The following is a 27,690-nucleotide window of genomic DNA, read 5'->3' on the forward strand; positions in this document are numbered from 1 at the left end:
TTGAGATCATAGACAGGGTGTTACTTGCTTCAATAAAATGGGGAACAGAGAAATGTTGTGGTTTTGAATTGTTTATTACACTGAATCTTAAGTGAGAAATGCTTGCACTGAACACATCTAATGACTGACTATACACAGGCAACAACAGAACAGGTGGCAAACAAAAAAGTTTCTGATAATAGATAAGTGTAGTTGAAAAATTATTATAGCAGACAGAATTAGAAGGCTCCTGACAGCAATTCAAACGAAGCTACCAAGCTGACCTGATGACCACAATTGAATTTCAAATCTCAAATCAACAGCCAGGGCTCAATACACCATATATCAAATGATTCATCTGACACTGCTGGACAGAAACTCTTCTGCTTCAGATGTGATGTTTATTCTTGTATAACATCCCATATTACTTTGTATGACAAGAGACAGTAAGCAGAGTAAAGCATTTAGTTCCAGACCATGACGTACATTAAAGGTAAGTCCAGTATACAGTCGTTCAGTTTAGTAAATAGAGTAAGATGGTTAGTCCTTAAAGAAAGTGAAAGTGACATTAACTGCTTAGAACAATACTACAATTTAAAACAAACATCATAGGGAAAGGAAAATGATAAATATGGGATATTCTGGGATTTTTGAATGCACTGGATTGGTGTAAACAAGACTCTTCCTGGGCGAGTCCAAATCTAGTGAGAGCACAAGTTCTCTCGAAGCCACCATATTGCTTTGCTGTTGCTCTACCAGCCAATTCATCCTGAACAGGTTTTTTTCCTTCCTAAATCTGACATAAGTATCCATAACCATAAACTGATGAACAACCTGTACATAATCTGACACAGGCTGTAAATGAAGGTGGTCAAACTAGCTAGCTAGCAAATCAGAGAGGACAAACAAATGAATCATTAAAAAAGAATGATATGACTAATATATGCATCTTTACAGAGGCCTTGGAGAGAGAGCAGGATGTGTGACAGATAAAAGCATCCTCAGGGGTTTCTGAAAAAGCCTCACCAACAGGCTTCCTCCAAACTCCTGCTCTGCTTACAACTTTCCTTTTAAGTGAAGATAGTGGTCATCTAAGGCACTTGAAAGGAACTCTGCATCAGCCACTTATAGCCTATATAGCAGCCTTAAGAACACACAAACAGGCCGCCAGGGTTTCGTGAATCAGACATGCAAAAACTTCATGTCGACACATTGACACCTGTTTCACCAAATGCTGGTACATTTTCCCATCCATTTTATAGTCCTACTGTATCACGTAACTGATTGTCCTGAGAACTGAATCTCAGTAATAAACCTTTTTTTTTTTTCATTTTGAAAGTAAGTTGTCAAAAGTCTCATTGTAGACTGATTAATACTTCACAGATAACAAAATTAAAATAGCCAAACAACTAAGAAGTCATTTTAAAAAGTCCATCAGAAAGTCTTAAGAGAATATTCAAGAACATTCAACAGAGTTAGACATTCATTAGCCTCCCAATCTCAGCATATTTTAATGGGCTACATCATTACATTTACATTCCTAGGTCTTAATATGGGAAAACATAGCATATTTGGTTCTCAGTAGCCCCTTGGCTGAGTTAGAAAATGTCCAGCACGGTCGCCTTTACAAGAGTCTTCTCTATTGTACTGTGTGCTGCCCATCATGAACCATTAAAGGACCACGAGAGTGTGAGAGTTGTCTGTAGACAGTTTACCAGGTAATGTTCTGTTCTGTTCTTAAATATGCAATTCTGCTAAACAAAAAATAATTTTAAAACTCTTTTTGTGAACAATGGCCTCCTAACTTCATAATGTAATAAGCTAATACAGCAATTTTCCTGATAAATACAATCAAGACTTGGGGGCCAAAGAGATAACCATACACCATGGCGAAAAAGAAAAAAAAAGGTTACATTCAACAGAGTTATTTTGCACTATACATGGACCAATTTAGAAATAACAACTTTTTTCTAACAATGTCTTGGTAATATCTCAGTATATCTTAAGCAAGATAAAGAGTCTTCCATAGAAAAATATTTTGTACTGAACTACTGTATCATGTTAAAGAGCATCCGCTAGAAAAAAGGCCTCTATCTAAAAATTACTTTTTTCATGTTTATGTGCTTTAGCCTGTAACAAACTAATTTCAGTAGAAAAAGCTTTTTTAACAATGCAGATGTTTATCTGAGATAGAGTTAAATAAATCCTCAAAAAGTTGTAGTGCAGGCCGCTGAGGTCTTCCACAGCTTCCTGTTGAGTCAAAAGACATAATGCTTCATTTCTAAGAGACTGCGGTTTACAGATTAGATGATAGCTGCTTAGGACTTGGTCCCACCCCCAACCCAAATTAAGTACTTTCTCAATGGTACCTTTTGTTGAAAAAAAGGGCACATGTAAATAAACAAAATAAAACAAAACAAAACATGTGCAGGAAGGTATCTGAGGGACCATCTCCATCCTTGTTTCAGAGAACAAAAGGAAACATTAAAACCATTTGAGCATTACCCTTGTAAGGCTTTTACAACAACAGATATATGCAGTCATTTCAAGCTCAAATAAGTTGCTCAAAAAAAAACAACAAAAAAAAACAAGTTGTACAGCTCACCTGGCAAATAAATGCCTAGAGTTGACTCATAGATTAAATAATCTGCAGTTCATTGTAAAAAGGACCAGAAAGAAAACAGAAAAGATGAAGAAGATGAGGAAACAAACAAAGAAACAAACGTCCCCACCCCCCAAATAGTTTGGCACCATGAGCTGATGATACTGTGTGGGACATGACTAAAAGGGCTTCCAGGTCGCTCATCTCTTCTGTTCTAGCACTCATGACTCATTCATTGGTTTCCTGGTTCATGGCCACGATAACTGGCTGGGGCATAGGGGTCACTCCACTGTCATCCTCCATCTTGGGCCTCTTAGCCTCGGGCTCGCCTGGGGCAGAGGCAGTCTCGTCGGTCTCCCGACTGTGGGGTCGGTTCACTACAACAGGGGGTGAGGTGGAGGCCTGAGCAGCCAGGATCTGAAGGGGATTGGTGAGCGCTGGGGGGGAAAAAAAGTAATGTGTGTAAGTAGATTTGTTTGTTCTTACTCTAAGGGCACTAATTGAAATGGTAGGGAAGATGTTCTAGTGCATGAACATGAGCAATCGTGTGTGGGAGTACAGAGCAGACTTGAAGACCCTGTTTGCTCTGAAGATGTTCCCCGTGGTATTACATTAGCAAATTCATTTTGCTTAGCTATCAAATAAGCTTCAGTCAGACTCATTTCTAAATATGTATATTTGCCCAGAAAAGAAGTTTGGTCCATGCATATCTGACACTTATGACAAGGCCTGCTTTTTAAATAAAACTCCTATGTGTTCCTTCTTGGCCTTGTGGTGTCAGTTTCACAGAATTTGTGAAAGAAGTGAGATGAAACATAGTACTCAGAGTCAACCCTGGAAAAAAAGAATAGTTAAGTGAATAGACTTTGAGCTTTTTTGTGTGGCCTGATGTACGCACCATAGGCATTTGGTGAGATGCTGGTGGCGGGCAGGGCATGTTTGCCGTTCTGGGTGATGGGCTGGACAGGCAGCTGGTGCTGGCCCAGGCCCACGGGGCTCTGCTGCACAATGGTAAAGCTCTGCTGCCCCCTGCTGACTGAGCCCATGTGGCTGCCCACCGCCTGGATCACGCTGCTGCTGCCCGTGGGCATGGAGGGGTGAAGGGAGGTGGACATCTCTTCTGCCAGACAGACAGACACACACACACACACGCACACACACACACAAAAACAGTCAACATCCTGCACACTTGGATGTATTTTAGGCAATATGACATGAGTGACAGTAGGGCTGGTGAAGGATATGTCCACAGATGTACCAAAGATAATCACAGTCGTAGAGACCCTTGTATGTACAGTGAATGTTAAATTACACTCCACCCCCCCGACTCAATTTGCTCCTTCCTCTCATGAGCAAACTATATAACATTAAAGAACTACTCACAGGAGATCACCACTCATAGAATACATAATATCCAATCAGAAATGGATCAACTGTTGAGTTGACAAATTAATAAATTGCTTCAGTCAACATAAACTGCTGTTTAGTCATATTATGTCACTCGTCATGATGAGTGTCTGATGATGAGTGAGCCAACAGCCAAGTGAGATATGGGTTCAACTCCATATAATGCATGAGTAGTACACCAACACTGACAAGTATCGCTTACGGAGACAAGCAAAGCCATAAGGAATAACAAGTGAAGTCCAGCAGGTAAGAGAGCAGCAGATGAGCGCTGAGCTGCTAGCGTACCTCTGTGTTCGCCAGAGCTCTCTCGGGGTGGGTTAGCGCTGGCACTGGCCAGGATGTAGCCGTTAGGGGAGCTGGCCGAGGTGGTGACCACGCGCACCATGGTGACGGCCGGGGCCTGCTGCACCACGTGGATGGCCTGACCCGAGGGCTGCTGGGAGATGATGGAGGCGGGCATGTAGGCCACAGGTTTAGGCACGCTGGCTGAGGGCTGTGCTGGTACGGCCATGATGACCGGCTGGGAGCCCACGGGCGAGCCTGGCAGAGGGGAGAGGGAACGTTAGGCAGGGCATGGAGCCATTAAAGCTGGCTTTTCTCACTATTTTTCTTTACAACCTTCAATTCCATTGAAGTTTGCAAATAAAAAGTATGTTTGAATGTCCTCATCACAGCTCAAAAATAAAAATAAAAATTGCATGGAAAGGGAAGTTCATAGCGCCTTTCATACACAGCATTCATTACATAAATAGCTAAGAATAATAAATAATAGTAAATCAAAGCATAAAAGGATAATAGTTCATTAAGTAATGTACATGAAATATGATAGCTAAAAAGACATAAAACATAGATAAAAAGGGAGAAAGGTTAAGCAAGGTGCACTCTTTCAGCATATCAACTTGTTTTCTATAAACAACTAAACAGACGCACACATGCCTTTGTTGGGAGACGCTTTGGTTAAAAGGTGTCAGCCAAATGTAATATAATGTAATGTGTACACACACACGCACACACGCACACGCACGCACACACTTAAAGCTCACCTGGTGCACTCTGTGTATATCTGTATTCGGGCACGGAGGCAAGTTTGGAGCTGAAGTCATGCTCGTGGGGGACCGGGGAGCCCTCCCGCGACAGACACTCAGGGGTCTGTAGGCCACTGGAATGCGGGGACAGAAGCCCTGAGTGGGTCGGGGAGGCCGGGGCACTCCTGAAAAGACACACACTTGCTTAACAAGACATGCAAGCATACATCAGAAATAACTACAATCAGAATCCCTGTAGTTGAGCACTTCATCTGAAGGATGATCCCCATTTACATCAGGATACTTGGGACAAAGCGGAGAGCCCAAACGATAATGCATGTTCAAATGGAGACGTATATTGGTGGTGTGAGGACGCCCCTTCTTACATGTGGTCACCCAAAAAAAAAGCATCACTCAAAACAATCAAATGTGCATCACACCTTCAAATTCTCCAAACTCTTATTCTGCATGTTCACAAGCACATTGAAACTTTGGCACATTTGATGAGATAATTGTGATTGCTGCCAAGCATTGAAAAGTGCTGCAAAAAAGGATGAAAGTAATGATGTATTTAAACTAAAACTATACACGTGACCAAACAAAAAAATGAATTGCAGCCTTGAATGAGCACAGCTGTCTATGGGGGATGACTGTGGCCGCTTACCTTATCCTGTCCCATTACATAGAGAATGGCAGCCAAGAAAAAGGTAGGGAGAAACAGAAGAGCACGGACTCAACAGACGCCTCACAAATGCCCTGTCTATAGCAGCTGCAATTACACAAGAGCCTGGCACTGGCTAAGATGGATGGCGAGGGCGAGAGAGAGAGAGAGAAAGAGAGAGGGAGAGGGAAGGTGAGAGAAAAAGACAAGAGATAAGAGTCAGAGGATGTAGTGAAAGAGGAATGTATTGTGTGTGTGTGTGTGTGTGTGTGTGTGTATGTAGCAGAATGAGAGAGAGAGTTGAAGAGTGAAAAAAAATAACCAGAGATGGGATGAGATGAAAAAGTAGTACATGTATTTATATAACTGTGAGTGACTGTGAACTTTGAACTTTGAGTGTGACAGACACGCACACTCACAGAGAGGGGGTAGGGGGGTGCAAGTTTTGCGGCAAAGCTGTAGTGATAACGGGTAGGTACTGGGCTCCAGAGTGCGAAATTTGGTCGAATATGCGCCAAACATTTTTAAAGGGCCACTTCACCGATTAGCATTAAGCTTTGTATCTTTAGAAAACCAGTCATGTTTTTGAATGGTCATGCATCATTTCCTCAGTTTGCCTTGAGATGGGAGAAATACGGATTTCAATGAAACCCATAAACAGGACTTCCTGCTTTCAATGATGTAAAATGATGATTTTTACATCATTGAAAGCAGGAAGTCCAACATTGAAATCCGTATTTCCTTTAGGAGTGCGCCTGAAAAAAAATCTAGGTCGCACTTGTGCACCTGACGCTGCTCAGGTAAAAGCATACATTTCTTTCACAAGTTTTCACTGTAGACTATACGTGGTGGTGCAACTTTACCAAACTGTATAGAAGTAAACCCCCACTCCATGGCCCGTTTTCTTGCGCTCTCCCTCTCCCTCTCTCTCGTGCTCAATGGACACCCGCCCCTCGACATGCACATTCATAATCGTGAAAGCAATGACGCATAGAAGACTAGCTCAATTATAATTAAATCCGGTTAGCATCATAGCATACTGCACAAATTTGATTAAAACTCTTGCATTCAAGTTGACTGATCATCTCAATGTTTTCCAACTCCAAGACTCAAAAGTTCCTGTCCCAAGGAGAAAAAGTATTAGTCTACCTTGAAACTTAAACACATGTAGGGAAACTGAACAGTCCACCCAGTAGAATATAATATGCTAACTAGCCAACTATGCTACTTTGTTTACAATATTTTGAAGCTTCAAGCCGACAGCTGAATTAAAGAGGCGGAGTTGTAATATGTAGTCATGAATGCATTTTTCCCCCTTTATAATTATTATTATTATTATACATGCATACATCTTTATAATTCTTTATAAAGAATATATATTCCTGGCCCCAGCCGTGGCGCGACTGGCTGGGGCACCTGTACCGCACACCGGCGACCCGGGTTCGATTCCCGCCCCGTGGTCCTTTCCGGATCCCTCCCCTACTCTCTCTCCTGCTCGTTTCCTGTCATACTCTCTACTGTCCTGTCCAATTAAAAGGCATAAAAAGCCCAAAAAAAAAAAAAAAAAAGAATATATATTCCTTATATATACTGTATTGTGTTTCAAATAAAGACAAGCTTTTTCTACACCTTATTGTTAAAAAATCATTCACATTAGCCTATATGAAAGGAGAGCGATAAAAGGTGACCTTTTGGCGTTGAAGGCGATGCAATGAAAAATGTGGGTGCACCTAAATTTTGTGCTGGTGCACCTAAAAAAAAAAAGAAGCTAGGCGCACCAGTGCAACCAACGCAAAAAGTTAGTCTGGAGCCCTGTAGGTAGCCTACGCCCTACGCCATCAAGACGAGACTCTGAAATGGGCAAGACCGCTCTGTTGAAGCGAATTTATAGAAACCAACCACATGCAACCAACCTTAAATTCTGATCTGTCTATCAACATATAAATGCAAACATCCCTTTATCGTAAAAATGAAAGTAGGCTATAGCCAAAATACCTAGGCCATAATGGCTGCAAATAGGGCTGTCACCACATTTTTAAGTCACGATTCAATTCGATATTCGATATTTTTAAAATTGTATTATTCTCAATGCATCTCTTAAGTTGTTTTGCATTATTTCCAGTTCTGTTTTGGGGGGGCTTTTATTTTAAAATAGTTCCTACCACAAATAGAACAGACATTAAACATAGACGTGTACATAGTGAAATGAAACAACATACAGTATAACAATAGTTTGATTGTTTCAGCACACTCCAAAGACGCAAAACGTTAGTGTTTATGGAAATTGTAACCCTCCCTAATTTACACGACATGACAGGGTGTCCAAAACAGCATACTGTATGTCATTGTATCATTAATGTGTTGAATTGATATTTGGAGCTCAGAAAGTTTCACATCATTATTCATTATAATTCATTACTTCATTTCACATCAAACTAATCCCAAATTTCTTCATGTAAATATTAGAATAATAGAAGGTCTTGTAGGCTACTGCTTGCCGGTGCTCCAGCTTTACTAGTAGCCTATACTCCCACCCTCTGTTTCCAATGTAAAATACACCATTCTGCTGGTATATCTAATAGGCTAATGATGGCCCATTTTGCAAGTTCTAATCTAGATACATGGATGGAATATCGCCCATCCCATCCATAGGAGATTAAACGCGATTCAGTGTGCCTCATAAGTGAATGTGTAATATCATATGGTTTGATCAAAATCGTATTGCTATGGATTAACAAAATAGCAGCCTGGTCGGATGTGATATATTAATGGGTCTGAACAGCTACAACCATGTTTTCAAGAACTGAACAGCTTGGAGGAGGAGAGGAAATGCTACATATTATGCTATGAAAAGGTATTCGGATCAGATGCACTAAAATATTGAGATTGTAAATGCTAGTGTAATATCAATTTAAAGGCATTGCTCAACACTGCTATTGGTTGGCTTTAACCAAATCTTGTACTAACTAACCTACAGTAGGTCTGACTTCCCATAGACCCACCTCTGCCTGACCCACTCTGGCCACAGTGTGCATGTACTGGCAGGAAAATAAGGCTGCCAAACTTAGCCGTAGGAAAAAAGAACGAAACAAAGAAAGCAAGAAAAAGAAAGAAAGAGAGAGTGAGCACTGGATAACTGGAGACGGGGATGTACGGTACCTGGAAGAGAGAGGTCCAAAGGGGGTGCGGAAGGAGACCCCCCTCTGGCGCCGCTTGCGGAAGGCCTGCTCCACCAGCTTGGCCTCGGTGGACGGATCGACGCGCCAGAACGAGCCCTTCCCCGGCTCCTCCTGGGAGCGCGGCACCTTGATGAAGTAGCGGTTCAGAGACAGGTTGTGCCGGATGGAATTCTGCAATAACATTCAAAATCACACACACACACACACACACACACACACACACACACACACACACAAACACGTGTGAATACTCTCTTTCTCATACACATACAACATAAACTCTATTGTGCCACACCAACACCAACTCTAAGAATCTCACACATATAAATATACCCAAACAACTCCCAACTCATACCAAAGCACACCCCAAATGGCATAAACAACCCACTCAAAGACAAAACAGCAAGAGCGTTGAGACTACTGTACAAAAGAAAACACTGTCTGCTTCACCAGACACCAGTAACCAGGCCAGGCACATTTTACACTGCTTGAGAGGTTGATTTTTTGGGGATTTTGTGCCAGCTACTTGGACACTTCGGCACAGGGATGTTCTACAATTTATTTCCCAATGGATTACAAAAGGCAGCGAGATATGTAACAGACAGAAGCGGGCTACGTTAGAGCCCAAGAGGCCACGCCAGAAAGAAAGATGACTATAGTTTGAGTTTGAGTTCACAGACATTAAAGAAGCCTGTGTATTTTGTACAACATATTTGATCCAAGCTGGATTGGTTAGCTGCCTTGTTACAGTGAAGACAGGGCTAAACCAAAAACACAAATGTCGATCTCCAAGGCCTGTTTAAACAAATGAATATCATAAATATCATATTTATAATGCATGTGATACTTCCTCTTCTTGGGCACCCTGTAAGTTGATCCAACTGGAAATGGCAGCATCTTAAAATGTACTTGGCTCAGCTCCTGACACTCCTGAGAAAAAGAGAGGGACTCAGCAGGAAGTGACCGCTCACCTGCCAGCCCTTGTCTGCTGTCCTGTAGTAGGGGTAATGCTTGGTGATGTGGGCGTAGATGCCGCTTAGTGTTAGCTGTCGGTCCTGGGCAGAGGAAATAGCCTGTACTATGAGCTGGGCGTAGGAGTATGGTGGCTTGGACTCATCCTGTGAGAGAGAGAGAGAGAGACTTATCATCAGGCTAATCATAAAAAGACAGGATATTAGGGCTGCAACTATCGAAAAATATCTGTTAAGTGCAATGTATTTATATGCGCAACAAATGTGATGCTGTAAACTAGCCCTACTCACTTCAAAGTACAAGTAAAAATAGTTTTATTTACATTTGTGCATCTGCATCATTTACCATTACTACCAAATAACATAGTTATGTCTAGGGTATGCCTATTTGCTGAGGTAACACTGGGAGTGGGTGTGGGTGCGTGTGCATGTGTACGCACATGCTTGTGAGAGGAGGGGGGAGAGAGAGAGAGAGAGAAAGAGGAGAAGAGTGTGTGTGTATGATAAGGAATTCTTTGGTATATTGCTCACTTTCAATTTAAAGAGACCCTATGCAACTTTTTCATAGTCATAAAATCGCTCAGAAATCGTTGTTTTGCTTGACTGACCAGTTTCATCGAAAACAGTAATATTTCCTCCCGCCCCCAGTGTCCCTATCCGCTATTGCAACCTTGCAGTTTCTGCAGGAGACGATCGCTCCTTGTTTACATCTGGAAGTCTGAGACGCCTAAGGAACAAGAAGAACCACGCTTGCAATTTCTATATTTATATATGGCCTTTATATGTATAATTTTACACGCTAAAGCTGTCTGGGAAGCTCTGCAGAGAAATATGCAAGCATAAAACGAGCGAAAACGAAAAACGAAACCGAAACCAGAGATGAAATCGCCAATCCTGCACAGTTCCTTTTTAAAGCAACACCATGGAAGTTTTGCTTTCGGGGGTCCCCTACAGTTGGGAAACAGTAATTTCTTCTACTTATGTCGTACAATCTGTCACGGTTACACCAGAAGCAAGTTAGACATAGCGTAGGCTAGACATATTGAGCCTGCACATTAAATATTAAATTATGTGGTACAACGATACCAGTTATGTGATACATTTGTAAAACTAGGCTTCAGCTCAGGTCTGTGCACGTTCTCGGTTTTGGGATAATGTTGGTCATTGTTGGTCAATTACTTATTTAAAAAAAAAAAAAACGATTACGATATTTATGAGCAATAGCGTAGCCTAATCTAGGGTGGTCATTTTTATGTCTTCATAACATATTTTTTTTTTTTTTTTTTAAATGGATGGTCACCAGATATTGTTTGCTATGGTATTCACGTCCATAGTGGCATATACATTACATATTTGCACGCCCAAAATGTTTGGAGAGGCAGAGCTCTTGTAATATGATGACAGAATCTTACACGTGACTTTGTTTGTCAAGATAATTGTTTGGTCAGTAGTAGATTTACACGTTGAGCTATAACTAGCACACATAACCAGCTCCCGAGCAGTTTGTGTCATTCAACCGATTGTAAATCAATGTACCATCACAAGGGTCTTGGAAATATATTATGAAGGTTAAAAAACTCCATGGTGTTGCTTTAACATGAATTAGTTAAAACTACCTGAAGCACAATCCACATTATATCAACTCACAACATTAGGCTACAGCCGCTACAAATACCATACCAAATCATACATTAAATCAGCAAACATCAATGTTTACGTTGCCTTGTGGCAGCTATGCTTGGTAAGCTGGTGTTAACAACTGGATTCTTTGGGCTCAGATGTTGAAACACTGTTGACGTGCTGTTGTGGTACGGCAGTTCTGCTTTGCAGTGGACACGTTGCACCCTGCTTGAGTTCTTTTCTACGTTTGAAATGATCCCAAAACTTACTTCATTCTTTGCTAATTCTGAATGTGGTGTGAGCATCAATAGCAACAGTCCGTGTGAAACAATGATCCCTGAGCAGAGCAGACCACATAACGCAAGTGATCGGAATTAAATCATTTCAATCAATCCTTAATCATTTGAGAAACTAAAGTAATTGTTTCAGCCCTACAGGATACGCATGTGAAAGCACAAAAAGACAGTGACTAAGAAAAGAGATAAAGAGGGTAAAAGAAATGGAAAGCAAGAGAGAGAGAGTGAAATAGACGAGGGAGAGATAGAGGCCAACCGAAACCCAGAAGGGGAGTTCACCTTGGGGCTGTCCCTGCCTGAAGCCTCCCTGTGCTGCTGCTCGGACACGGCCTTGGCAGCGTACTCCGCGGCCAGCTGCAGGTCCGATGTGATGTTGCGCCCGAAGCGATAGCCGGATGAGCCAGCACCACGGGGGCTCGCCGGGCAGGAGTTGGGGACACTGTGGGGGGAGACAGACAGACAGAGAGCAGTGAGGAGAGGCATCCTGCACATGGCACATCTGAAAACAACTGCAGCGTTTCATCCTCAGAAACCATGGTGGTGAGAGCAACAAGAGTAGCTAACAGGATTTACTGGCAAACAGTCAGTAACTTATTTACAGTTTATTGGCCATTAATCAAAAGTTTAGTTAAAACTGTTTTGTTTTGTTTAAAATGGTTAGCATACACATAGCATTAGCTTAAGTCTGGATGGAACAGATGCTTCAAGAACATTACTGTGCAGGTTGGAAGATGAACAGATAGAGAACGGATAAATGAACCAAATACCAAATCCAGACAGACGGACAACTTAAAGGAGAAGCAGTAGGGGAGATAGCGGCAAAAAGTAACCTCTCGTGTCACATCGTGCTGGTGGGACTTGCACTAAATGTGCACTGCATATTAAGTGTCCAATATGTGAGGGAGTGGAAACAGCTGATTGGCTGAACTTGAAAATGCACACGAAAGAGTAAACCAATCAGCTTACACTGTCTGAGTTTCTCATCTCCTCTTTCTTATAATATTTAGAGAAGAGGAAGAAGGCTGTCCAGCAGGTGGCTCTGCACACTCTCAAATGGGAGGATCCATTTTGAACAACTTCCTGGTCCATCTAATCTAGATCTAATGGCTTGGGACCACTAACTAATTTTCCTAAATAGGTGCTGAAAAGCCAGGTGTAAATATAATGATGAGGCACAATGTGAGAATACACAGCAATACAAACTAGAAAAGTGCATATGCACACACACACAAACAGGCACACATACAAACACACAGACACACACCACTTCCATGAGTGCAATGGTGGTACAGTCTGGACTGATAAAGGCAATTTTAAAAATAAAACATCCATGAACAATATCTTACGGTGTCATTTACAAAACATATGGCTTTAGTAAAGAGTATTGTCATACTGTGGCTTGGATCCAAAATGGTACCAGAAAATACTTTCAAATGGTCCCATTATGGCCAGAATCTTGTATGGCACGCCTGCATGTTACAGCCAGGGCAGTTTCATTTTCAGAAACATAACAACAAAAGCTGAACATGACCTCTGTTCCAAACCCCCATGATATTTTTACTACTGGCATCCTAAGAGCAGGGCACAACAGAGGACTGAGATAAGGCCAGCTACTACTAAACTCACACAGCCTGACTGGACTTTGGGACGGGCAGCATAATGGCCGTGGAGAGAGGAGACAGCAAGAGATGGAGAACATTTAATGCGTCATGGGGGGGAAGAGAGAGGGCGACAGAGAGAGAAGGACAGAAGGAGAGAGACAGAAAGAGAGAAGGAGAGGGTAAAGTAGGAGGAGGTTGAAGTCCACACCTTAGGCAGCATTTTGTCCACAGCTGGGCCTCATGCTACAATAACACCTTCAGGGCAACTACGCCGACACCGAGCATGCCACACCCCTTCAAAGCACACAGTGCCATTTCAGTGATAAAAACTGTGCACTCACCTCAACAGACTACCTATTCCTGTGCTCACACAATGACAATATTTGCGACACAAAAACAAAAACAAACAAACAAATACACACACACACACACACACACACACACACATACAAGTGAACATGTGTGCAAGGCCTGAATCATCCACAGACCTGTTCCCAACAACAACCCTCCTGGATGTGCACCATCAGTGCAAAAGAACTTCATTTCTGCCGGGCTTTTCAGGCTAATGGCCACCAGGCAGACTCTGAGGGGTGTGTGTTTGTCTGCTGACCAGCGCTGAAGCTCAGGGCTGAACATGGCTCTCCCACAGACCATGCACACTAATGATTTACTCTGATGCTGGCAACTGCTGTTGATTGATCATTAACCTCATCGACCTAAACAAAACCTGCTCAGCTTTTTTCTTTGATAAAAGTGTTGTATCGGTTAACTGCCCTGAACGTACAAGTATCACAACTGGGCCCCTGTGAACGCAAGGCAGGCGCAAAGTCTCTGTGCAATGCAGTAGCACTGCAGTGTGGAACAAACATGAAACTGCCATTCTGTACGTGTAATACAAAGCACAACACAAGGAGCCAATCTATGAAGCACAGCTAAATCTATCAACCTTTTCTGAAAGTTTCTTATCAAGTGATAATATGCACAAATATGTACATAGGGTAGGCCCTCTGTGTTCCACAGTTGGATTGTACATCCACACACTGCTTACTCCGAGGCTGTCAGTAGTCATGTGATGACTAGCATACATTTCAATGTGTGTGGAATTCAAAACCTCTGACACATCTGCTGTTTGTCCACTAGACCCAACTGCAGGGTGGGTGGGTGGGTTGGGTTGGGTTAGGGGGGTAGAGGGGTGACTACAAGTCCTCCTAAACCACTTCCAGTAAGAAGCTTACTGTTTTTTAACTGTAGCACATGGTGGTAAGAAACTGTGGCGGCTGCCTCCGCCCTGGAGGTGGAAAACTTGTTTGACGAGGCTGAATAGAAGGAAGCCGTGGCCTCCCGTGGGGCAGAGAGGACTCAGGAAGGCCAGAGCATGCGTGCTGTTTGTTTTGGGTGCACGAGGCGCGGGGCATGCAGGAGGGGAGGGCCGAGGGGGCGGAGGGGAGGGCAGGAGGGAGGGGACGGGGTGGAGGGGAGCCGTGCAGGGGGAGGCCGCAAGGAGGCTCTCGGAAAAAGGAAACTATCTGTGGCTCAAAACACAAAACCACAACACTTTCCCCTCGGCCAATCAGACATCCGCAAGCTCTGCACACGCCATATATGGCATGTGCACACACAGGCCACTCACACTCCCAGCCACACGCTGTGCAGTGACGCTGACTGGCCAGTAGGGGCATGCCGTGTTGTGTGTGTGAGCGTGTCTGTATGTGTATGTCTGAGAGCGGCAGAAAAATCCTGGGAAAAGTGTACAGGAGCCACAGGAAAAAAGGGATGGTGGGGGACTAACTAGCCTGCTTGCCTCCAAATGGTTTTACACTCGACACTAAAAACAATACAGTGAGCAAGAGTAGAAAATGATGGCTTCATTTCGGACAGTTGATGACAAATACATTACACACAGACTGAGCTTCCAAGAAGACTCCGGTTAGCTGGGATTCTACTTTCAGAGCACCATAATGAACACAACTGTGTTTAAGGCCAGTGCATGAACATTGAACAGCACTACAATAAAACACCGTGTTTGGACCAGAGAGTCCCGTTTTGATATGACCCTGGAGGACTTAACAGAACTCTTTACTTAGCGGAGGTGCTCAGGAGGCCCGTACTCACTGCAGTGTTTATATGCCGCACATTTGGCAGACTTTGGGAAGAGCCGCCGTGGCTGTGTAGCCAGCCATGGCGCAGACAGGCTTCCACTGAACTCAAAACTAGACATGGACAGAAGGAGGATCAAGGACCAACAGATCAATGTGTAAACAAATGAATGAAAAACAAAATTGAATGAAGGTAATTAGCATACAAGTAAGGGATCTGGGATCCAGGAACCAATCACAACCACTTATCTGGTATGAGACAGGCTTCAGACCGACAAACACCATTGGCATCGTTTCGAACAAAACCAATAACTGTGCTAATGCCGACAGCATTAAATCATTAATCATTAAAGTGTTAGCCAGTGTTAGCTGATGCCAAATCAAATTCAACAGCAACGTTACTCTTCAACAATTACTACACCATTTAAAAAAACAGCCATCTGTCTGACCTCGTCCAGTTTCACAATGACAAAATGAAAGTAGAAATGTACTTATAAGTAGCCTAGGTGAATCCAAACCAATCTGTGAACTCATTTGAATTTGCTCTGGAGGTCTGCCTGGTGACCTTCCCATTCATTTCCAAATAACCAAACAACTGCTCATTAGGCATGGGGTAGCTTTTATATGATAACAGATAGTATGGTTAGGAGTGCATTGAACACTACCAATGGCTGTGCTTGTGGTGTCAGAATTAAACTAGAAAAGCACTCAGAGAGCGCAGACCTCCGCCTGTATTGTTCTTCCAAGGTTGTCATACATTTGAACCTAAACAATTCAGATTGTCACCACATGGCCATACCATGCCATTACACCACTAAGCGAAACACATAAACGGCTCCGGAATCCTGACGGAATTACGGATCACTCCCAAAATGTAATCGTTTCTTCCTTGGGTCATGCCTGACATTCGCTGAATTTCAGCGAAATCCATCTATCACTTTTTGAGTTATCTTGCTAACAAACAGACAGACAGACAGACAAACAAACAGACAAACGCCGGTCCCCGATGAAACATATAGTATACCTCCTTGGCGGAGGTAAATGAACAGGAACAGTACACAGAAATCACAGTTTGGTTCATGCCTCGGTTCAGACATCACAATTCGGTATGAGTTCGGTACAATGGAGGGAAAAGCAAAACGAAAAAACAGAAGGCTTTTTTTGTTGTGAAAGTCTCATGCAACAGCCTGAAGCATGCAACGTAAACAAGTACCCCAGGGGTACGATGGGGGTACAGAGTGCATACAGTAGTCGTTTCATAAACAGACTAGCCTACATCTAGAAGTCACGTGACTTTACTGTTCGCATGGTTGTTTATTAGCCTGGTTAGTGTTGACGCTAACTTACTGCCAGCTCTTCATGTGAGAGCACAATACAAGTTCCCCTAACACAAAGGTAATCACCACGTGGTTCAGGTTTTGGCCCGATTTGGATGCGTTTCTAAAGGCTGGTGAAGCACTGCAGGGAGACGTTTTTTTGTCTCGTTCCAGTGATTGGTAGACCTATGGGCGATTGAGTGCTTTTGTGCGTTAGCATGTTCAATGTATTTCCCCTCACATACCCAACAACTGATAAGAACAACAGAGACACACAGTCTTATCCATCACTCTCTCGCCTGCACTACTGTAACTGACCAGGAAACTGAAGTTTTCCCAAACTTGCGATCTTAAAGAGACCTCTCTTGGGGGTCACCACCACACGCCATACCCATCCTCAGTGCTGAGATCTCTGACTGACTCACTCTACCGTCGACCTGACAAAAACTGTAACCTACATGGGTGGACCTCGGCCACCTAGGCGCTAATGAGGGCTTCACAGAGCTAAAGCGATACTACAGATTACAGTAGGTGTCCTTGCACATCTAACAATAGTTCCACATTGAATTAACTAATTTGTGTGCAAGCTTTATTTATTTTTTTATACTGTGTATTCTCTGTGTAAATTCATACACCGAACTGTGACTTTATTATACCGTGTATTCTCCGTATACATTCATGCACCGAACCGTACTCCCGTTCCGTTTTGGTTCAACACGAATACATGTACCGATGGAATTAACCAAGAGAAAAAAAACATCCCCAGGCTTATTCTTAATCTTAAAGGGATATTCCGCCATTTTTGGAAATACGCTCATTTTCCACCTCCCCTCGAGTAAAACAATCGATATTTACCTTGCTCCCGTTCATCCAGCCATTCTGTGAGTCTGGCGAAACAACTTTTAGCTTCAGTCTAGCATAGATCATTGAATCGGATTAGACCATTAGCTTCTCGCCTGCTAGCTTCATGTTTAAAAGTGACTAAGATTTCTGGTAATTTTCCCATTTAAAACGTGTCTCCTCTCAAGTTAGAAAGTGCAATAAGACCAACTGAAAATGAAACCTGGCGTTTTTCTAGGCTGATTTGACATGGAACTACACTCTCATCTGGCGTAATAATCAAGGCAACTTGCAAACGTACCATAGGCGCAGTGATATCGTAAGCAGCATCTGAAAATAGTCCCCATAGACAACAAGCAGTAGTAGTGCCAGTCGTTTGCAAGTTGCCTTGATTATTACGCCAGATGAGAGTGTAGTTCCATGTCAAATCAGCCTAGAAAAACGCCAGGTTTCATTTTCAGTTGGTGTTATTGCACTTTCTAACTTGAGAGGAGACACGTTTTAAATGGGAAAATTACCAGAAATCTTAGTCACTTTTAAACATGAAGCTAGCAGGCGAGAAGCTAATGGTCTAATCCGATTCAATGATCTATGCTAGGCTGAAGCTAAAAGTTGTATCGCCAGACTCACAGAATGGCTGGATGAACGAGAACAAGGTAAATATCGATTGTTTTGCTCGAGGGGAGGTGGAAAATGAGCGTATTTCCAAAAATGGCGGAATATCCCTTTAACTGAGATGAGAACCAGTCTGGTGTCAGCCATGCAGATTTGCAGGTGCATTCTCCAAAGTTCAATTGATCGGTAGTAATAGGTGATTCTAACAAAAAAAAAATCATTCAATGCTTTTGGAGAGCTGATGTCCTTTTATCTCTGTAGGAATTACCAATGCACATACTCAACTGCTGTTTCAATTTCAAACCTAAACTGAGGACAGACCATGGGCATAACGGTCTATGGTCCCTTGGGATTTGAGACCTCACATTGTTAGCTAGCTCTGGCAGTTACAGGAGGGAGATTTGCTGATACCTGATGGTCCCAGTGGGGGAGGGCAGTGGACTCATCATGCTTCTGAAGTCGGTGTCAGGAATGTTGATTTTCAGCGGTGAGATCTGGGGGTAGAGGGGTCTCACCGGGGACACAGGGGCCTCCTCCTTCAACACATCCTTGTGGTAGAGCGCAGTAAACTGGATCTTAATAACTGTACTCGGAAACCGCAACGTGCACCTAGAGAGAGAGAGAGAGAGAGAGAGAGAGAGAGAGAGAGAGAGAGAGAGAGAGAGAGAGAGAGAGAGAGAGAGAGAGAGAGAACCAACACAAAGAACCAACATTACATTAGGACTGGATAACAAATGAGACCAAACACAACATGCTTACCGATGTTAGAGTATCAGTCTTAAACTAGCGAGCTGTCAGCTAAGTAGTGTTAAAAGCCCAAACTAAGAAAAGCAGTTAACATACCAACTAACGTAAACTTTAGGTAAAAAAGCAATGAATTGTTATGTAGCACGTCTTCTTGCCCTTCATGAACGATTGGCTTTTATTCACACTAGGTCACCTGAGAAGCAATTAACAATTCAACTTTTACATTTAGATCCCACTTGCATGACACCTTAACATTATATTAATGTTGCTATGTGGCGTTTTCTTTTTGTTGAAAATGTCCAAAATAAAAATCCAAAATGAAATGGCAACCGAATACGTGAAGAAACAACTGATGTGGTAGCCTGATAAACCAGCCTAAATGGATTGGATGTCTAATTTAGTCTGGCCTCGATCAATGGATACAACGGAACATTGTTGATGAGCACAACCCGTTGTCTTTCAAACCGTGTCTGTGCCTATAGGCCAACGCTCCCTCAAAACCCCGCCCCAGAGCCCTCTGCCCCGCCCGCGTTGATTCAAAACACATCTCTGCGTTGTGATTGGTTTAGTTGCCATCTGCCAGATTCAGGGCAGTGTTTTCAAAATGTTCAATGGTCCGAGGCCAGACCCAAATGGCAAAACATTTTGCCGTCCAGCAGTTGGCGCTGGTTTTCCAGGCTACTGATGTGGTGCAATATCAAACACCTCCACCCTAGATAAGCAGCTAGCACTAAGCCAGCTCTCTGACAATAGCACATTGTACCATGTGTGTCTGCTGTATGGAATACTGTATAATGCCGGTGAATGGAAGCGTGCTGTGTGCCTGTGTTCAAGACGTCTCAAATCTATAGAATCCACACGGCTCCTTTCACACTCCCAGTGGAGATGGCATATTTGCACTGTTAGGCAGAATCAATTCAAAATCACATGCTGCCTTAACAAGTCTGTTGCTGTAAATATCGAACGACACAAGTTTGTGTGGTATATCCATAACATTCTCCAGCCAACAATGGGCGTTAGTCAAAGCTGCATATTGATTTTAAGTCATATAAAATAAAACTTTTAGATTTTTCTGTTAGTCCTTTATTATATACAGTAGAACTAGTGCAGTGCCTGTACAAACAATGTTTTCCAAGAAACTTGTTGCCCAATTACGTTGATGCAGGTAGATCATGTTAGATTGGCGACCGGACGGATTTCCGGAATTAGGTGGATAAGTGAACATCATTCTTTTACTCTTCTTAGTGTAATTATGGCATGTTTACTCTGTATGCCATCTGCCCAGTCAGGTGACAATGGTGACTAGACATTGTTTAGCTTGCACATGACTGATACCCTGCAGTGGTTACAAAGTGTTTCATGGGAAATACATGCACAGACAAAAAGCGCTCATCAGCCAGAATGAGAACAGGTGAATTGGGAAGAGCATTACACAATATGCAATACACAACTGGGTAACAGACTGCAGAATTTCACCTTGGGTCATACAAGCTTTAAGGCACTGCACACATAAAATGTCATTGAATGGTATGAGAGGATGAAAACAAGGCACTTTGCAGCACTGGTGGACTCGAACCTTTCTCCAAGGGTAGTATCCTGTTATGATTCCTGTTCTGCCATAGTAACTTCACAAGAGCAGGCACATACTAAGCCCCCAGCCCCCCTACCCCACTCTGAGCGGTTTTGAACTGTCTGCAGTGCGGCCTGGGAGTGATGAATTGGTGTGCTGCCTCCAAAGGGCTTATTTACACAAGTGCTGCACCAGGAAGCCACATGTAATGCTGCAGCGTACACAGTCCAGTTGTTTTGAAGGGCAAGCCTGGCATACAGCCAACAGCAGTTTGTTCTCTACCTCTCTCACACTGGCCCTGTTTTCACATTCGTCCATCTGCAGGAGGAGCTGTGACTGTGCTGGCCTTAGCAACAATCACCACGGATCTATTCCCTGCATTGACATCTAGACTGAGACTGAGGGAACTAGGCCATAATCCTATTATGACCAACCTTCAACTTTGAGATACTGCGATAGCTTCCAGGCAGAAATTTCACATCAAACTTTGGTGGAATAAGGACACTTCCACAGACACTTTTTGATTGTTGTGCTGGGCACAATAATGGTTCATCACCTGAGCCATGGAAACCAATGTTAAAAAATTGAACACAGGGAAAAGGAAATTTAGGTCTGTGCTGTTTAAAAAGCCATATCCCCTCTACGGTCCCAATTTTAACGAAATCTAAATTAATCTGTGCCATGCCCAGCTGTATTGATAGCAAAACTAGTACTTGTGAAAATTCTTGCTTATTTCACATTAATGTCACACCCATATCGTACACCCTGTTGACTGCTGTTTGTTTTGAAAGATTTTTTTTTTCGCAAAACAAAATGTAGGCTCAAGCAAAGATTTGTTGATCAACTAGAATCAGCAAGATAACTCAAAGCATTACTGGTTTGCCCTTGGCTTTTAGTATAACAAGTGTACCTTCAACAAGGTTTCATGGAGCGTAACAGTAAGACTGGGAACAAAGTAACACTAAACAATGAACATAACTCTTTCAAAAAACAGTGCTGTATAGGTACCAACTTAACTAACTTCTCATATTATGCTTTCAGGCTGCTGTGTACATCACTTGCGTTAATTGTGCAACTGTTTTATCGAATACCTTAATTAGCTACTCCTTAGCCATAGGCCTGCGTGATGGTGGCAGGAATAGGATCTAGCTTTGGTGAGCACCTCCATAACATAAGCTCATAACTTGAGAGGAAATATGTGCTAACACCCCCCTAACAGCAACAGATAAACATTAGAATTAACATAACCCTGTTGCTTTTATTGTGGGTGGACATCAGTACAGCCATGCTGGTCTATCAATACAGACATGTTTAAAACAAAGCATGACCGTGTCTCTCTAGTGTACTGCAAAGTAAAATCCATGCTACCGCAGCAAACTAGCAAGTGATGACCAGGGCCCAAAGTAGATTGACGGATCACCTGAGTTACACAATACATCATAATAATAAATTGTTCTCTCACACTTGCATATGGTTGATAAGGCACACTTGCATATGGTTGAAAGAGGTAAGTGTGGGGAGACTATTCCGAGTTCGACTACCACAGGAACACTATGTGAAAGATCAGAAGGAGAAGAAATAATGTGTCTATACTGAAGACACTCACACACAAGACACACTGCAATATGTCATGAACCTATTGTTTTCATTCAATTCGAAGCGTGATACTGTATGTCATTTTAGCTGTATAAAATGAATGTATATGCTTAATGTAAGCATGCAATTCTACAAGTATGTGGAAATGTGGTGGAGTATCCCAGCACAGTATTTCTGTGAATTCAATGCTGTTCATCTTGGTTCATTTTTAGCTGTTTGTAACGTAATGCATTTATTTACATTTGTCAGATGCAGGAAAAGAAATGCAAAGAATATTGAGAAAATGATAGCTTTATTTACTACGTGTTCATAACCACATTGCTGTGCAAACGCAAGCATTGTTGTTGACCAAAACACTAAAATGCTTTTTTTCTTGCATACATGCATACAAGTAGATAGGCTCCTATCCTATGCATTGTGCTTTGAGACAAAGGCCCTCCAGAAACACCAAATAGCTGCTCAATGTTCTCAACTCCCTCCTTCATGTAAATATAGGCAAATATGTTTGGTCAGATCAGAGGAGATATGACCTTAGGAATACAACAAAAAATACAATGTAAGGTGATACTGTTCTTTGGTTTTGTAGTCTCCTCCAAATGGCCACATATCCTGGGGCACAACCTACTACATTCAAAGAACTTCAAAATGAAATCTGCATTTTGATAAATACTTTGAGCTGTGGCTCACATGCAAATTGGAATCGATGCCAAATCGATAATAGCTGTGTGTGCTAATAAGTATTAGCATCATTATTACGCACTAATATCAGTGGAAATCTGAAAAATTGTACACCAATGTGGCTACACTAGAGCTCTAGCCTACACGAGACAGTACGACATGGCTCATAACAACAACAGTAGCTAGACGTACTGAGACACCGACCGTCCAAGATCCAATCAGGAGCACACACACCCCCTGCATACTCGTGTTGACAAAGTCCAAACACACTAGAAACAACAGCTATTGACATAATACAAGTAACGTTAACTTAGTCAACTTATTCAATACTACAAAATGACGATAGTTTTCCCCACAGACAGTAACTAAATGCGGAAATATTCAGTAAATGAAGTTATTTTAAATATATCTGGCACTTCTGGCGGTAACGTTAGATTAAATAAAAAATGCAAAGAAACATCTCCCTGATTAAAGTAAAAATAAGTTGAAGTGGTATGTTCTGCAATTGTTAACAATGCAAAAAATCCTCTAAGTTTGCAATACAAACACAACACAGCACAGCACAGCACAAAAACACATCAAAAACAGGTTTCACACGTCAAAACGATGTATTAAGTAGCTAGACAACATTGCAACTGTTGCAAATCAACTTCACCTCATTTCTTTGAAGCTAACGATGTTGCTTAGCTAGCTATGGCTGTCAATGTCACATGGGTACAGCGCGCACGATGTAAATAGCTAGCTAAAGTTCCAACTCAACTTGCTACAAACACGCGGAGGCAAGGCCCTACAAACCATTCAAATGTCAGTTCATACTCCCGTAGCCACATTAGCTACCAAGCTATTTAGCTCCACTCGTGTGCTCAGAGTTGCTAGCTGTTTAGCAACCAGCTCAACTACAGCAAGCATACAGTACATCAAGCTTAGCTAACAGATTGCTGCTAGCCTAACTTTAGCAGGCTTAAGACTACTTACTCGCTTGGTAATTGAAGCGGCGGAGCCCCTCTCCTCTGGAATACACCATCCACAAACACACCATTCTTTCCCAGACAACGTAGATAAAAGTAAGGCTCTTCAAATGTGATCTGCAAATGCCGCCTGGATATGAAGCTCGAATGACCCATGTTGACATCTACGGAACCATGCGATGAATTCCGGCCCACCGTCACTGTCCTCTGGCGCATTACAAACTCGAAGTCCCTGCCTTCCAGTCGTGCAAGGGCCGGTGCTGGAGGAGAGAGGGCCATGGATGTGATCCCAGCCGAATTCGACGAGAGCGTATACACGGGTGGAATTGCCACTCTGACAGGGCTACACGGTGCAGACTTTAACGCAAGCAAGGCCCGTGCTCCCGTATCATCTCCGAAATCAGCCATCTTCTCGTGCAATTCAAGGGGAATTTCAACGCAATGGCTGAGGGCTGGAAGGCTTCACTTGGTTGCTGTTGATGGTAGTCACAACATGAACAAAGAGAGTGGTAATCCACGTCATGGATTTGCAGGTCCTGACTCGCTCTAAAATTCGCACTGACGTGCCTCAGGTGCCATAGTCTTTTTGGAATCTTACACTGTAGATTGGGGATAGTTTCACAGCATTGCCATTACCTGACAGAGAAAAAACATTAAGGACACGGAAAGAATCTTTGGTCACAGGAGAACTCATGCCGTTGATTTATCTGAGCTTTAAGCGTTGGGCAACAACTAGTTAATGTTGTTGCAGTTCCTGGAACCGGACGACACGTGCGTTACATGTGGCACTTTTGGAGTGTTCCTGCATTAGTTAAGTGTTCTAAGATACTGCATTTTGCATTTATTTACGAATTCGATGGGGTCGATAAATATTTCAGTTCCCTAATCTCAACATTGAGAATATTCGAGTAATGTTTAAAGAAGCGAAGATGATGACGTCCGCGCCTGCTGACCAGTGGCTGTTCTCCATGTTTATAAACACTTCAAGTACAAGTAAGTGTGAAAACGCGGACCGGCTTTTAATGGCTCCAGTCTCATATTGCGGAAACGTAGACCTACCTGTAGGCTACGCTAGATGTCCGTATTGTACCAAAAATTAAACTGCACAAAGAAGAAAAAATTGAAATCCATAAGCATTAGACATATTAATTAATGCGATAAGCCTGCATTTAGGCCAGACAAAAACAAATTAGGCTATTGAAGGAAAGGGTAGAGAATGGACAGGTGATCTTCTGTAGCCTACTGTAGATGTGAAGTGATGATCAATCAATCAATAAACCATCTGACCAATCTATCAATCTGCAGCCTATACTGTAGGCTAGGGCTGTCCACCCTGAAATAGGCCTACATGAAAATGCATTTTTTTATTTAACACAACCGAATTTAACTAAAGGCTTTCTGCACTGTAGCCTTGCTTTGCATAGACTTTTGCACCACATTACAATGTAGTGTTATGCTGGTATTTTTCCTTGTGCCATTAAGTCAGAATGATTTAGGCCTACCTCAGGACTTGAGATCATGATACACTATGTTTATTCTAATGCATGACAATAAATTGCCCCTATCAGCCACCTGAGAGTGATGGAGTTTATATTCCCATGCACTCGTGTCGTGGGTTTTCAATAGTCATTTGGTCAAGTCAGTGGTAAAAAAATGTCACTTGTTCGCCACTGTCTTTTAGATCTCCAAATATAAAGCATTGGATAGGCCTATTGCCATTATTGCAGGCTACTCATAACAAGCTTGACTCCCATTAAGGGTCTTCATTAAACAGGGATGCAGAGTGGTCAAATCAAGTCAGTTTATTGAGGTGCATCAAGCTTTGTTCTATATTTCAATTGTGTACATTTAAGACTGAAAACAGTTACACCTAGCACATAACATGCACTACATGATAACATGGATCTTATCAAAAGAAAGGAGAAAGGACTTGCAGCGAACAATGTGTTTTAAGCGGTAAATGGCATATATGAGATGGACTCTGATAGACTAATAGAATGCCTTATAAGGGCTCTCATTTTCAAGCACCTCAACTTAAACTGTGCACATTCAATCGACAGGACAGGGTAGATTTATTGTACCAGTTACATCAAATAAAACATAGTGGTTTTTTTTTTATTATCATGCCTTTGTGATAGTTGCACAATGTCGTTTTTATAATAGAATGCTCATTTACTGTTTGAACTGGTACTTGTGTTCAATTGAGATGTATGTGTCCAATCCATGTCCATATTCAGACAGTTGTAGATCTCTTATTCATTAGACCTAATTATATTCACATGTAATATTGTCATTGTTTTCATGGAGCCATTCATAGGGACTAGTTCTTAGTGATTAGGTATGACCTCAATCTGCATTCACTGCACTACACTGCAGCTTCAAGCTTGCTAGGAACTTCCTGTTGTTGTAACCCGGATAAAAAACTAGGGAAAAGGTCGCTTCGGAGGAGCCAAAACCAAAACAAACAATGCAATCTGATTCCAGAGAGATTCATTTAATTGGAATTTAAAATAAACTGTAGCATATACAGTAGCACGACTACATAATAGTAAGAGAGTAAAGCATGCTTCTCAACTTCTCTCTATCCCTACTCCTGCAACTCTTTGTAGCCTACACCATAAGATTTGCATGCTTTCCCCTTGGTTGTTCAATGATTGTTGAAACTCTAATTCTTGCCTGTATATTTCACAAAATATAACATTTGGACAGAAATGTATGTGTTCTATAAGGCAACACTCACTGATCACACTGGCCAGCAGCAAGCGGCAGGTTTCCTATTGTTTTCTGGTTCAGCAGCAGAACAGTGGCAGTGCTAACACTGAACAAGCTGAGCATTGAACTTGGTTCAACTTTCAAAGCGCAATGCAAGCGTATTCAATTGTTAGTTTAGGCAAACTGTTTGTGTTATTTAGCAACGAGACAGAACTTATTATGGTCTTAGCGTTGCGTTACACGTACCGCTTTGCATTTCCAGTGTGATAGATAGATAGATAGATAGATAGATAGATAGATACTTTATTGATCCCCAAGGGGAAATTCAAGGTCCCAGCAGCTTAAGACACCACACACAACATACAGTACAATGTAAACAATGTAAACAGGAAGATTAAAAAGCAAATCAACAATCAACAATGACTAAAGGAGCAGTAGAATACTATAGATAAGGTATGCATGAATGTACTGAGGATTGGTACTGTGATCCAGTCTGAGGTGTGTGTCAAGTTGGTAGTGCAAATAAGTCCAACAGTGCAACAGTGCAAGATAAAATTCTAGTGACCAGTAATAAATATGTACAGTACAAAATGTAAGCATAGTAATAATAATAACAGTACTAATATAAATATATGGACAATTAAAATAAACTTAACATAGTAATAATATAAGAGTTAGACATGAGGGTAGACATGTAAGTCATGCCATGTAAGTGTATAAGAGGGTGGAGGTGCAGATATACTATGCATAGAAGTCCAACTCTCCTTTTCCCTTCAGTGAAGCATTGTACAGTTGTATGGCCCTGGGTACAAATGACTTTCTCAGTCTGTCTGTTGTGCATGTCATGGAGCGTAGTCTCCAGCTGATCAAGCTCTTCTGCTGTATGATAATGCTGTAGAGTGGATGACAGTCATTGTCCAGGATGCTGTGTAGCTTGTTCAGGGTCCTTTTGTCTGATACTGAAGTGATGCACTCCAGATCAGCTCCCACAACAGAGCCAGCCTTCCTTACCAGCCTGTCTAGTCGCCCAGCATCCCTCTTCCTAGTGCTTCCTCCCCAGCATGCCACAGCATAGAAGAGGACGCTGGCAACAACAGACTGGTAAAACATCCAGAGGAGCTTGCTGCAGACATTGAAGGAGCGCAGCCTCCTCAGGAAGTACAGCCTGCTCTGCCCTTTCTTGTATATTGCTTCAGTGTTGACTGACCAGT

The 27,690-nt window shown here is 42.3% G+C and overlaps 1 protein-coding gene across 2 annotated transcripts; it reads right to left on the minus strand.

Moving 5' to 3' along the window:
- Positions 1-61: 61 nt before the first annotated feature.
- On the minus strand, positions 62-24,236 carry foxk1 (forkhead box K1). Of its 2 annotated transcripts, none has more exons than XM_062532955.1 (9): positions 23,775-24,236; positions 18,620-18,817; positions 12,020-12,179; positions 9,825-9,971; positions 8,834-9,024; positions 5,032-5,198; positions 4,274-4,528; positions 3,480-3,698; positions 62-3,018 (listed from the first exon to the last, which is right to left on the minus strand). In XM_062532955.1, exons 1-9 carry the CDS (start codon positions 24,173-24,175, stop codon positions 2,810-2,812), a joined length of 1,947 nt encoding a protein of 648 aa, XP_062388939.1. In that variant the 5' UTR covers positions 24,176-24,236; the 3' UTR covers positions 62-2,809. The 2 variants fall into 2 exon arrangements, with proteins under 2 accessions (XP_062388939.1, XP_062388938.1); XM_062532954.1 differs by having other exon boundaries at positions 3,480-3,701; positions 23,775-24,235.
- Positions 24,237-27,690: the final 3,454 nt, after the last annotated feature.

This window comes from Sardina pilchardus, chromosome 3 (genome assembly GCF_963854185.1).
Source record: "Sardina pilchardus chromosome 3, fSarPil1.1, whole genome shotgun sequence".
NCBI lineage: Eukaryota > Metazoa > Chordata > Actinopteri > Clupeiformes > Clupeidae > Sardina > Sardina pilchardus.